The sequence below is a fragment of the Terrapene carolina genome, unplaced genomic scaffold, assembly GCF_002925995.2.
Source record: "Terrapene carolina triunguis isolate 2854851 unplaced genomic scaffold, T_m_triunguis-2.0 Scaffold198, whole genome shotgun sequence".
Lineage (NCBI taxonomy): Eukaryota > Metazoa > Chordata > Testudines > Emydidae > Terrapene > Terrapene triunguis.
Genome location: NW_020664549.1, coordinates 3,838,087 through 3,851,575, shown reverse-complemented (window position 1 = coordinate 3,851,575; position 13,489 = coordinate 3,838,087). Strand labels below are relative to the sequence as shown.

General features: G+C 51.3%; 2 protein-coding genes across 4 annotated transcripts in view; one reads left to right on the top strand and one right to left on the bottom strand.

Moving 5' to 3' along the window:
• LOC113407120 (fibroblast growth factor receptor substrate 3-like) overlaps positions 1-2,159 on the bottom strand; it is a 28,453-nt gene extending 26,294 nt beyond the window's left edge. For both annotated transcript variants that reach the window (XM_029912305.1, XM_026655195.2), the window contains exon 1: positions 1,453-2,159. The gene's annotated coding sequence lies outside the window, so the exon portion shown is untranslated. The remainder of the gene's footprint in view (positions 1-1,452) is intronic.
• A 1,726-nt stretch (positions 2,160-3,885) lies between these two features.
• LOC113407123 (prickle-like protein 1) lies at positions 3,886-13,469 on the top strand. 2 transcript variants are annotated; one of them, XM_026655200.1, is made up of 6 exons: positions 3,886-6,444; positions 9,388-9,556; positions 11,415-11,522; positions 12,297-12,425; positions 12,726-12,794; positions 13,242-13,469. In XM_026655200.1, the coding sequence occupies exons 1-6, from the start codon at positions 6,317-6,319 to the stop codon at positions 13,434-13,436; spliced, it is 798 nt and encodes a 265-aa protein (XP_026510985.1). In that variant the 5' UTR covers positions 3,886-6,316; the 3' UTR covers positions 13,437-13,469. The 2 variants fall into 2 exon arrangements, with proteins under 2 accessions (XP_026510985.1, XP_026510984.1); XM_026655199.1 differs by having other exon boundaries at positions 12,591-12,794.
• Positions 13,470-13,489: the final 20 nt, after the last annotated feature.

Below are 13,489 nucleotides of genomic sequence, written 5' to 3'. Positions count from 1 at the left end.
AACTGATTTTTTTAAGGAAGGAGTCTCTGCTCCGTGCCTCAGTTTCCCCATCCCTAAAAAAGGGGATAATTATCTTGACCTTCTTTCCTGAAACCTCAACAGAGTTTGCGATCTGTGTAGCATAATAATCATCACAGAGAGGAAAAGCAACACACCAGTGAAGCGGGGGGAACTAGGCAACAGATGGAGGGAAGGAGAGAGGCAGAGGATAGAGAGATGTGAGCAGCAGAGCAGCGCCCAGTTCTTTCCCCTGCAGAGTTAACAACAGTTTCCTCTCGCCTCCTGTACTCGTTTCCCTCCCTGCTCGCTGCCATTGGCTGCCTCTGTAGGTTTAAGCTAAAAAGCCTCCTAATTAGGCCCCCCCCCCCCCCCCCGCTCCCACACTGCCAGGCTCCTGGGCGGGGAGAGAAAAAAAAAAAAAAAACATCTCCCTGGTGTAGCCTGGGTGTTTTCCTTTCGCTTTGCTGCGCAACCTTTCCAGCCATTCTCCCTCTGCCTGCGGCCCTTTGAAGCAGGTGGAGAACTGGGTGACCAGCCATCCCAGTGTTATGGGGCTTTGTCTTGTATAAGCAACTATCCTCCCCCGCCCTGGGGAAAAAAAAGTGTCCGGATTTTTCACCCTTGTTTTCCGGTCACCCTAGCTGGGGAGCGACGGGAAAGGGACAGGAATACAAACCTCTTGGCGTCTGGGCGACGCAGATCTGCGCTCCGGCGCTGGAAGGAGGGGACCCCAGGAAGCGGCAGGTATGTGATCTGTTGCGGACGGTGCTGCTGTGATTCCCGGCAGGCAGGTCCTTTAGGGGTGGCATGCTTAGTGGTGCTGGGACAATTTGTACAGTGGGGGGCTGAGAGCCACTGAACCAAACAGAACTTTTTCACTTCCAGCTCACCCGTCTGCCTGTTTCTGAGTGGGACAGGAAACACCACTGCGACTGGCACTGATTATACCCCCTTGCCAGCAGGCAGGCCGAGCACAGAAGGGGCAGGGGTGGACAAAACACCGCCTTCTCTGCTCCCCAAGAGGTGGTGAAACAACAGGGGCCAGATATTCAACAGAGCTCAGTGACCACAATGGGGGCCAGGTCTATGTATTTGCAAAGAGCTCAGCTCTGATGTACCTTGCATGGTGTCAAGTATCAGGGGGAGGCTCTGATGTAGGCACTACTCGATTTTCAAAAGAGCCCAGACCGGTGGGCAAATCTGGCTGTAATTGTCACAGCCGGGAGAGGGCGTCACTGGGCGCTGAGTGCTTAAAATAGCTCCCCCTTCATCTAGGTGCCCAGGCGGGAAGGAAAATCTAGCCCTGGGTGTGAGAGGAATAGCACTGGGTGGGAAAAGACCGTTCCGTCTTGCAGGGATTTTGGTATTTTGAACATTTGCTTTCATTCGGAATGAAAACTAAAAATTTTGAAATATTCCACCCAAGGGAAGTGAGCCCTGGCTCAAGTCTACCTGGTGGGCTGTCTTGGAGCCTGGGGGTCCTTCTTCCAATCCCGACCACCTCGTGGAATGCAGATCTTGAAAGATCCTGAGCCCAAGGCAGTCCACCCCGTGGGCTGCCCCATAGTCACAGCCTAGGTTCCCCGAGGCAGGTTGCCGAGAAGCCAGGTGAGAAAGCAGGGATGTGTCGAAACTTAGTCGAAATCGTTCCACGTCCATGGAACATTTTGATGAAACAGCAAATGCTGATTTAAAAAAAAAAAAAGTTTCATTTGAATTTTTCTGACCAGCATCAGCTGACACCTGTTTGCACGTTGCTATGGATTCGGGGCTGCCAACCTGGATTCTTTCAGCAGCACTCAACTCAGCTTAGAAAAGAAAAGAAAAGAAAAAAGAGGGATGTATCTGCAGATTGCTCAGCACAGCTACTACCAAACCTCTTGTTATAATGAATCACAGGTATCTCCCCTAGAGCGTTTAGTATAGTAGGCAGGTTACAGTATATGGTGAAAATTGAGTATAAATCTGTATATTCAAAAGTGGCCTGAGATTTTGGGTGCCCAGCTTGAGACACCAATGGCCTGATTCCCAGCGTGCCGAGTAACTGCGGCTCCTGCTGACGTTCGGGGTGCTTAGCACTTCAGCAAATCAGACCCCAGCTGCCTCATGTTGGGCAGCCCAAAATTAGTGGACATGTTTGAAAATGCGGGCTGTAGTGAGAATGCAGTATATGTAAGCCCCGTCGTTTTCAGTTTACCGAAAAATTCCCGGGTTTTACAAAAAGTATTATTCATCTTTTTTGGATTTTCACTCTACTTTTGTATCATTCAAATATATAAAAAATAACTTGTTTTATTAGGAAAATACCATACAGGGCATGAAATATATGTGTTATGATAGTACATTAGTATTAGTCTGTGTGTATATGCAAAGTTGCCTGTTGAAATAAGGTTATGTATTAGTCTAGAACAGGAGTGGGCAAACTATGGCCCACGGGCCGAATCCAGCCCGTCAGGGCTTTGGATCTGACCCGCAAGATTGCCACCCTCGTGGCACTGCGGGCCCCACGCCGCTGCTGGAAGCAGCTGGCACCACGTCCCTGCGGCCCCTGAGGGAAGCGGGGGGCAGAGGGCTCCGTGCGCTGCCCATGCCTCCAGGCACCACCCCTGCCGCTCCCATTGGCCAGGAACAGGGAACTGTGGCAGGGACCCTGCCTTAGCCCTGCTGTGCGCCACTGCCACTCCGGAGCCACTCCAGGTAAGCCGAACCCCTACTGCACCCCACACCCCAATCTCCTGATGCACCCCAACCCCCTGTCCTGAGCCCCCTTCTACACTCCACACTCCTCCTGCGCCCCGACCCCCTGCCCTGAGCCCCTTCCTGCACACTGCACCCCCTCCCACACCCCACACTCCCTCCCACACCTCAACCCCCTGCCCCAGCCCAACATTCATGGCCCTGCATGCAATTTCCCCACCCAGATGTGGCCCTCAGGCCAAAAAGTTTGCCCACTCATGGTCTAGAAGATACACACAATAAACAAACAGGCATGCACGCAAGCTCTGAAGTGCGTGTGCATCTGAACATACTGATGAATCTCATGCCCACCACGTACACAGTTCAAGCTGTTAGCAGATAACGGTTTAAAGATCTGACACACACTAAAATGGGAAGAAAATGAAAATCTATATCAGAATACATTTCAGAACACAAGGAAGTATTCGAAAGGTTTTAAAAAACAGGAGAAAAGGATGAAGTTGAGTGTACAGTATGCGCTGCAAATGGTGTGGCCCAATTATTAAATGTAAATATTTATAGGTTATTAGTTCTAAGTCTACAACAGTAAACTGTTTATTCAAATGCAAAGTTTTATTTGGGGATTAGAGAGCTATTGTTTTCTTAAACTCAGAGGTGGCATTGTGTTTTGAGTTCTGTTTTAGTTCTGCAGCAAACCACATTGATGAATGGAATTCAAAACATGAATCTACTGGATACTTTTCCCCCTGTCTTTCCATACACCAAAATAAACCCAAATATTTACCCAGAAAAAAATTAATATTTTTGCACTGATTTTCACCTGTTTTTGTTCTTGTGATAACAAACACTGATAAATGCCCAGGAAAAATTAAATAACATAAAAACTGAAATTGAAGGGCCCTAAGATTATGGTGTGCACAGAAAGAGAGTGATGAAAGACGAAGGTAAATCCTTATCACTTTAGTCTTAAACTGCATTTGGAACCAAGGAAGGAGTAGGTTACATTGAGCGTGACTTGAAAGTTAACGTTATGGTCTTGGCATAAGAGAGATGGAAGGTAGCATTCGTGGCCCATGGGGAGCTAATGTAGGAAAGCAAGATACAATTTCACATTCATTTACTGCTTTTCATGTGAGGATCTCAAAGCACTTCACAAAGGTTCATGTAACTATTGTTATGCCCATTTTACAGCTAGGAAAACAGACTCCAAAGGGGGAAGTTCCCAGGGTCACACAGCAGGTCAGAGCCAGGAACAGACCTTAGGAGGCCGGCCTCACCATTTTGGGTTCCAAGCACTAAGGGCAAATTCAGGCCTGGTGTAAGCAGGAGAAACTCAATGGTGGAGCTGCAGCTACTCACAGCAGCTCTGAATTGGGGACCTCACTGTTGAAAAGCCCCAGTGAGGAGTGTGTGTGGAGACAACAAGGTACTCTCCCAAGGGATCCCATGAGACGCCCAGCACCTCAAGTTCATGGCTAATCTAGTCTGCAAAGGAATAAGCCTGCCAGCAAAGAGAACGACCTTGCACCAGAGGGGCGAGCCGGACAAGGTCATTAAATCCTCTTTCGCATGGATGAGCAAGCACCAAGGCCAGTGATTAATGGGGCTGCCTTCAGAGCGGGGTAGGGGACAGGACAGGAGAGAGCCAAGGACCTGGGGAAGGAAGGACTGAGCCAACAAACTAAGGAGGGGGAAGGAGCTGAAGAGAAACAAAGGAGATGAACCTGTGGGAGCTGCCCGGCTCCGCCTAGGGAGGTGCTAGCTATTGTCATTCCCTGCTAATTGTGGGGAATTGTCCGCAACTCAGCTGGCAGCTGGCCAGATTGATTAGTCACATAAAACCCAAACACAGGGTAGGACTCCAGGGGCTGGATTAATCTCCATCCTAACCCTCCCTGACCGCCTTACTCCAGCCAGGGATACCACCCTGTTATTCCTCTCTAAGCACCATTTACCGCTCTGATGGAAGGTCCCATCCTGCCAGCCCTGAAGTCCGAGGTCTGTACAGCCCAGGCAGCGCCAATGCCAGCTCCTCTTATGTTACCTTCACCCCTGATCTGGATCATGGTGGCCAGGGTGCAGAGCCTGGGGAGTTTGCTATTTGGAAGGCCCTGGTTGGAAATCAAGGGGAAAAGCTGTTCCTGAAACTCTACGGAATTGTTATTTGTGTTTCAGTAGCACTTAGAGGACCCAATCAAGTTCAAGCCCCATTGTGCTAAACACTGTAAAGAAACATAGTAAGGCACAGACCCTGTGCAAAGCTTATAGACAAGACAGACAAAACGTGTGAAAAAGGAAGCATTATCACCATTTTACAGATAGGAAAACAGAAGCACAGAGGATGGCCCTGATCCTCTAGGCCAGTGAGACTCAAGACCTCGGTGGTTCAGGAGCCAAATTAGTGATCAACATTACCCAAAAGAGCCACAGTCGTGTGAATTCATGGTTTCATTTACTAGCTATACACATGCATATATATTAGTCTCACAGCAAAATGACTGATCAAGTATTCTACAATTGGTTAATAACCTAGTAAAAGCATCCTGTTTAGTTAATAATTAAAATCACATGTTTTAATATCACATGCTGCAGAGATCCACAGGAGCCACATTAAAGAGCCACTTGCAGCTCCCGAGCCTCAGTCTGAGTATCTCTGCTCTAGGTATTTAGGTGCCCTTAACATTTTCAAAACTGCTGCTCAGCTATCGCCTAACCCCGTAGGTGCCCAAATCCCCTAAACCCCTGCTGGACAGCATTCACAAAGCCCTGACGCTGCCCTGCAGCAAACCAGCCATTTGGACCCCTGGAAGTCCTGAAGCAGGATTCTCAAACCAGGCATGTATCAGAGGGGTAGCCGTGTTAGTCAAACATGGCAACTTCAAACCAGGCAAGGGAATTCCTATCTTGCTGGGGAGCCTGATCCTCTAGGTGTGCACTGAACACACCTACGACGTGCTACCTGTCAGACCCCACAGTGGAAGGACTGGATGCAGGCCACTGGTAGGACAGCACATGCAAAAGAGAGTTGGTGGCAGAGGAAAAGAAGGACAAATAGGAGAGGTACTGAGTGTGAGCCGAGTGGAAGGAGGCACCAATCTCTGGCCCAACAGCTCAGGACACCAAGTTAGCCATTTAGGCTCCCAAATCCCGCACCTCTCCCCAGCATTTCACTTCTGGCTACCATAGGCAGCTCCTCACTCAGCTTGTGGGCTTCTGAGGATCCCTTGCTTAGGTGCCTAATTCTGCCCTAGGGCTGCCACCGCCAAGATACAAAAAAAACCCTCCAAAAACCCCAAAAAGCAGCCACTGGCCACCCTACCACCACCAAAAAAGGCCCTAGTGCCGCTGGTGAGCTTGGGGTCCATCCTGCTTCCCAGAGCCTTCAAGGGAGTCCCCCTACCCTATTCTCCCCATACGTTGTATGGGGAGCTTGGGCACCGAGGGCTGAGACCGCTAGACAGCATGGCACCTAGGGGCCAGGCTAGGTGTTGCAATGCTGAGCAGAAAATCTGGGCCAAAGTGGTTTGCCCAAGGCCACGGCAGTCAGTGGCAGAGCCAGGAATAGAGTCCAGATCTCCTCAATCCCAGCCCAGGGAAAGGCTTCTGTCCTCTGAGGCGCATGCACCGGAGACGGAGCTCTGAAGTGCAAAGCTCTCCCTTGCTGGCATTGCAACACCAGCGCCGTCACATAGCGAGGCCAGGCCAGCCAGTCGGGGGTGCCATTTGGTCGACAAAATGCAGAGATTGGTCAGGCAAGTTTGTATCTTTTCCCTCTTTTTTCCCCCGGCGGTAATTGTGGTCTCTCTGGCGGAACCACAGATCTCCCGTCCCTCCTCCAAGTTTGCAGTGAATTCTAGAGCCTGCCACTTGCTGCTCCCTTCCTGGGCTGGGTGCTGGGAACAAGGCAATCAGTCCTTTTTGGTTTTTCCTCCTGTTCATCGGCCAATCTGCTAAGTTAATTATTGACCCAGGCACCCAACAGAGAAACCTGAGCTCCCTGTGCTAATGACCTCGGCGGAGCGGTCTCAGGCCTGGAGAGGCGTGTGGATGAGACTCAGAAAAAGAGCCGTTAACTCATTAAAACCAAGAATTCCAAAAAGCTGCACCGATGGCTGGATTGAAAAGCCCCAGTGCACCCCTTGAGATCTCCGTACAATGCTCGCTCTGCTCTGAAGTTACTTTCCTGACCCTAGGCACAGATGGAGCGCTCAGAATTCCAGGCTCTTCTGAATGGAGTCACAACAGAGGGGTGGGGGGATCTATTTCACATGCCTTCTGTAAGACTGATCCTACCCTGCGGATGATATTTCTGTGCCTTAGAAAGGTGCAGGTTATCCTGGGATGTGGGAGACAGGGTAGGAGAGCATGTTGCAGACACACACATTGGAGTGTGATGTATGTTGGAGTAGCATCTGTATTGTGGAAGGGAGTGTGTTCCACCTGGGGCGGTGGGATAGTGTAGCAAAGGGGCAGGCTGAAATGGCATTGCAGATGGGTACACATTGGTTACAAGACAGATGCCAAAGGGATGTTGCAGAAGGGGATAGAGAACAAGATAAGAACAGCCATGCTGGGTCATACCAGTGGCCCATTTAGCCCAGTATCCTGTTGTCCAACAGCAGCCAATGTCCGGTGCTTCAGAGAGAATGATCAGAACAGACCATCATTGAGGGATCCATTCCCTGTCGTCCACTCCCAGCCTCTGGCAGTCAGAGGCTAAGGACACCCAGAGCATGGGATTGCATCCTTGGTCACCTTGACTAATAGCCACTGATGGACCGATCCTCCATGAACTTAGCTAAATCTTTTTTGAACGCCGTTATCATTCCGGTCTTCACAACATCCCCTGGCAACGAGTTCCACAGGTTGACTGTTTATTGGATAGCTTGTTGGAAATGTCCTGGGAGCACAGAGACGTGTGCATGCTGGAGAGGGGTATACGTCGGGAGTATAGACGGGTCTGCCCAATGCAGAGGGGTGCACATGGAGAACGCGTTAGGATCGTGGGGTGCTGCAGAGGTACATATGTGCAACTCGAGCACAGTTCACTGGAGTTGGGAGCAGAGTGTGCTGGCTTTGAAAGTTACAGTGTGACTCCGGTCTATTAGCCAAGTAAAGGGAGTTAAGATGGCCCCTGACACAAAGCATAAGTTACAGCAGCTTAGATGCCTTCTCTGACTTGGGCCTGAGGAGTGAACTGATGCCGGTGAGACTTCTCACAGCAGCTCCCTTTGTCTGTCCAGCTCTGGACTCTCGCCCAGTGGCATGACTGGCTTGATGCAGCGTGGATCAAGGAATGCCTTACAACCCCCACGTGCTGCAATCTGTGTCATATGGCTCGTAAATTCCTCTGCTCGTTCCCCCGGCAGTGCTGCTGATCAGTCATGACCCTGCAAACCCACCACCTCTGCTCTTCCTCAGCATCAGCCCCGGTCTCCGGGGTTTCTCTCTGCTCAGCACTAGGACAGGAAAGCCAGCCGCAGAGCGTCGGCCTCTGGGAAGGCATCCAAGGAACTGCAGGAGTTGAACGAGCCATCGCATTGACATCTTGGCTTTGTTTTGGAAACGGAAGCGCGGAAGGAAGCCAGCGGTGGAACAGAGACGCAGGGGGGGATGGGACTGGTTTCCACAGTGTAACCATTAGCCAGGAGAGGTGCCCGGCGTCCGCTGGGTGAGGTGGCTGCTTGGGCTAGAGGGAAGGTTGATTAATAACAGATCTGTGGGGGGCTCACAGGGAAAAATAATCGTTTTCCACTGAACTGGAATAGACAGATTAAAGCTGCTTCCTGCTGCTGCACTGAGTGACAGGATGCTAAATCATGGGATAACTATGGGAGCATAGGGCTCTCACCAGCTGGGGAACTCTCCCCTACTTGGCCTATATGCACCACAGAGCCAGAGTCCATTCCAGCTGGGTACAGAAATCCAATTCAGGTTCCCTCCCACCTCAGGGGCCTCTCTCAGGGTCTGTCTGACTGTCACGGCTGCCTTTTAATTCCTTCCAGCCATGGCTCTGCACGGAATCCAGGCCCCGTGCTTTTCAAAGCAACATGCGCCCTTCCAGGGTCATTAGTTGAGCCAGAGAGCTCCTGTTATCTCCAGCTAACTTTCCAAGGTCTCTCTGAATAATCCTTCCTTCAGCTGAAAAACTCCCCTTTCTTTTTTGCCTTTCACTAAAGGCTCTTGAGACGTGTGAAGTTCAGTATGCCCCCGCATTGCTTTGCCTGCTACTGAAATGCAGCTACCTCTGGGGTGGAACTGCTCATCCCCCCCGGTAAAGACGGAAGGTCCTCTGCTCTCTTTTGATGCCATATGTATATACAGTAAGCTCCATATCAGTTCTGTAAGGCAGTAAACGTACATCACTAAGCACACATTATACAGGTTCTACATAGCCACTCAAGTGTTCTGTATGGGTCAAGGCACCAGACCAATTCTGCAATGCTACCAGGCACTATATAGGTTCCGTATGGGAAAAGAATCCAGGCACCATGTAGGTAAATGTCCCATGTAGACCCCACAAGAGTTCTGGTTCCAAATAGGTTTTGTTTGACCAGTTGGGCCTGGTCTGAATAGAGGCACCATAACAAGATTTCAGGTCCCACCTGAAAGCCCTCCAAGCAGCACATGCAGAGGCACCAGCCTGCCCCATTAACAGCCCTGTCCCGTCTCACTTTAGCTTTGTTTCAGTTCTCGCTTCCTGCTGATGTCCCGGCCGAGCCCTACATGGCCCCGGAGAGACAAACCTCCCTGCAGTGGGACACTCACTGGCCTCGCACCCACCTCCTCTTCGGACAGTGACTCCGGCTGCGCCCTGGAAGAGTACCTGGAACGCGCAGCAGACGCTGCCCCAGCAGAGGTAGGCAGGATTCCTTCTTCGGCCCAGCGTAGCTACTGCTTTCCCTCCGACCAGTGTCCTGCGAGATGGTATCAGGGGGCTGAGACTTTCCCCTAGAATCTGAGCATGGGCTACTGCACATGCTGAGCAGGCCACCTTTGCTGCGCCTCCCTCAATGAAGCATGTCCCTTCTCTGTTGCGCGCACCTCCTGTCCCCGCTGGGACGCTGTTGTCACTGTATCTGGGAGCCATCCTGTCACTTACCCCACAATCAGCTCTGCCACTACTGTGCCCCCCCCACTCATCCTACTCCCGTGCAAGCCCTACAGTGGCTCACGCCCAGTGGCAGGCAAGAGGGGAGAGGGCTGTGATTGGTCCCGTTTAAACCTCCCATTGCATCACGGCGTCACTCGATTGGCTTCCCTGGAGTGACCCCACAGATCCCCACAGCGCAGAGGACAGAGCATGGCTAGGGCTATGTTAGTGGGGTGCAGTCTTGCTGGGCTTCTTTAGGGGCTTGTGTCAGTGGGCACCTGCAAATACAAGGTGGGGGATAGTGCTGAGGGGGACTATGCCAACTGCTCTCCGACAGCCCTGCCAAGGCGTTTATTTCAGGCCTGGGTTTCTCCGGCAAGCAGGCTGCTAACATGAAAGAAACAAAACTTCCAGGCACAGCCTGAGACAATCCAACTCCCTTTATCTGGGACCCAGCTCAGGTCCACGGCAGGCCCAGATCTGCATTCTCCTTTCACCTGTGAGAGATTAACCCAGCAATGGAGCTTTAATAGCCTTGTTGCCACTTAAAGCAGGCCAAAGAATGAACCTCAGGTGTGCTTAGGAGCAAGAGTCCCATGCTGCTTTGCAGTTAAACTAATTTTTTTTTTTTTAACTAAGCAATAACGTTAGACCAGTGGCTCTCAACCTTTCCAGACGACTGTACCCTTTTCAGGAGTCTGATTGGTCTTACCTACCCCCAAGTTTCACCTCACTTAAAAACTACTTGCTTACAAAACCAGACAAAGGTGGCTAAACACACTAGTACTGAAAAATTGCTGACAGTCTCATTTTTACCATATACTTATAAATCAATTGGAATGTAAATATTGCACTTACATTTCAGGGCACAGCAGAAAGAGCAGCATAAACAAATCATTGTATGAAATTTTAGTTTGTACTGATTTCGCTGGTGCTTTTTATGTAGCCTGTTGTAAAATGAGGCAACTATCTAGATTAGTTGATGTATCCCCTGGAAGACCTCTGCGTACCCCGGGGTTAAGAACCGTTGCTTTAGAAAACTGCTGCAGCAGATAGTGTAGGAACAGTAACCACAAAATGTGTTCAGACAGTATAACACAACGTTCCTACCGAAAAAGGTGGGGGATAGTGACAAAAAGGAACAAACGAACAATCTCTAATCAGATCTTGTTGAGGCAGCTGGAAAGGACAAGGGGACAAGGAACTTAGAAAATAACCTAAGTAGACATATACACCAAAAGAGGGAAATAGAGAAGGATTGGAATGATAACCAATATGAGGTAAGGGTATAATTAGCCTAAGAAATCATAGGGGAAGTACGAGCATCTGCAGAGTGGACGCAGGTTGACAGCAACCGTCTGCAGCTGTTGGTAACTGTCTGCCTGGCTGGGTTTGTGCTGTCTTTACTAACTGTTAAATCAATGTGTCCACTCGGAGCTGATCTATCCGAGGCTGGTTATTGAGCTAATCCGGACTCGAGAGAGCCCCTCTCACTAAACGGATCATCACCGTTAACATTTGTATCAATTATTGGGGATCGATTGTTGACCAATTATTAATCCTTGATTTGTCAGTATTAACACCCTGGAAATCTTTTCACGTCTCTCCTGTGTGAATTCCCCAGGTATCTTCGTGCTTCGAGGCTCCCTCAGCGGACAGGGTGCCTGCTGCCACCAGGAGCCAGCTCCGCATCAAATCTCTCCTTCAGCAGCTGCCCCCGCAGGACTGCAATGTAAGATGGGCCGTGACTTTCCCATGGGGATTCTTTGTGCTGGCTATGGCTCATGCATCCATCACTCCACAGCATGAGCCAATCTCGTTCTTCCACACCCCATAGGCTTTGCCACCCTCTGCTACTCCGGCCTTAGCTCCCTCTCCCTTATCATCCTATGCACCTCCATCCTGTCCTGGAGCAACCCATTACTTCAGTCCTCCCACTCCAAAGACAACTTTGATGCTTCTCAATCCTGCTTTGCAGCCTCACTGCCCCTCCCCCCAGTATTCCAGTTCTGTGGTCCCCCATATTCCCCAGTATTCCAGTTCTGTGGTCCCCCATATTCTGCTCTGCCAATGCCTCTTATCCCTGGTCTGCTGCTGCCCCTGCTATTCGCAGTCCTGGCTCTCTTGAGCAGAAGCCAGTGATGCCAAATTCTGCATTGGCTCTGCAATGTGGACACGTGCCCATAGCAGCCAAAGCTGTGACCTCTCCAACCAGGGGAGCATGGCATCACCCTGGCCCCCAGCTTCCCAACTGCTGTGCCGCTTGGCTTAGTTCCTCCACTCCTGATTGGCCAGCCAGCCTTTTGGGTTTTTTTAATTTATTATTTTTTGCTCGGCCACATGGGCTCCCGACTCCAACCAAACTCCTGGCACTTGTGCCTACGCTCCGATGCGATGCCCATCGCCACAGCATCCAAGCACTTCTTCCACATGTGAGCACTGGGTTGCAGGGGTGAAACCCCCAATGCTCCTGCTGCTGTGATGCCATCTTCTGGTTCCTTTCCAGGACAGGTACTGCCCTGGCCTTGGGGAGGAGGAGAGGAGACAACTGCAAGCGTTCAGTGCCCGTCGCAGGCAGGAGTCACTGGGGCAGGGATTTGCATGCCTTGTGCCCTCTGCCCACCTTTGTGAAAAGGTAAGACGTTGCCATGCCCATTCCAACCTCCTTTGTTTCCAGGACATGCCAGGCTGTAGCCTGGGGCCCATCAGCACCTGCAGCTATGCCCCTTTCCCCTTTGACTGGCCAGCTCACAGGTCCCGGGACGATTCTCAGGGCTGATGATATCCATTTGCCTTGCAGTGCGGCAGGAGGTTGAACACAGGGGACCTGGGGGTTTTTGCATCCAGGCTGGGGGACCGGTCCTGCTGGCATCCCTCCTGCTTTGTCTGCCACTCCTGCCACCAGCCTCTGGTTGACCTGATCTACTTCCACCAGGATGGGAAGCTCTACTGCGGCCGACACCACGCGGAGTTCTTCCGGCCACGCTGCGCCGCATGCGATCAGGTAGGCACACAAGCAACTGCGCAGGCACCGGGGGCTGCGTGTGACTGTGTCCCACTTTGAAGTCACCGGAACTGCTATGCAACGCTAGGCCTCGGCTCCATTTAGTCCGGTATCCCCGCCATACTGCACCAGCCCATTGGTCCATCTACTCCTGCATCCTGGCTCCAGCCAATGATGCTCAGAGGAAGCTGAAGATGCCCAGTTGTACAATGCTGTCCATGGTGTGTACAGAGGTAGCGGGGGTTCCTTCCTGACCCCTGCAACAACCCACCTATGCCCTGAAGCATGAAGTTTGATCATCCCCATTTTAGCATCAGAAATAAGCTCAAATCCCCCAAAATTTGCAGGAGGAGGGGTTACAACCCAGATCCAAATGCTACCAGCTTCGGGGCTCCATCTCCACCTTTGGTGTCCAGCTGAGGTCTCCCTTGTGCCTTCTCTCGCCAGCTGATCTTCACAGACGAGTGCACAGAGGCCGAGGGCAGGCGCTGGCACACGGAGCACTTCTGCTGCCTGGAGTGCGACCTGCCTCTTGGGGGGCAGAGGTATGTCATGAAGGGCGGCAGACCCTGCTGCTGCAGCTGCTTCGAGAGCCTCTACGCGGAGCTCTGCCAGGCCTGCGGCGAACTCATCGGTAGGTAGCAGGCAAACCATGCACGGCTCTGAGCTCGGTGATCACACCAGGCATCGGGGGG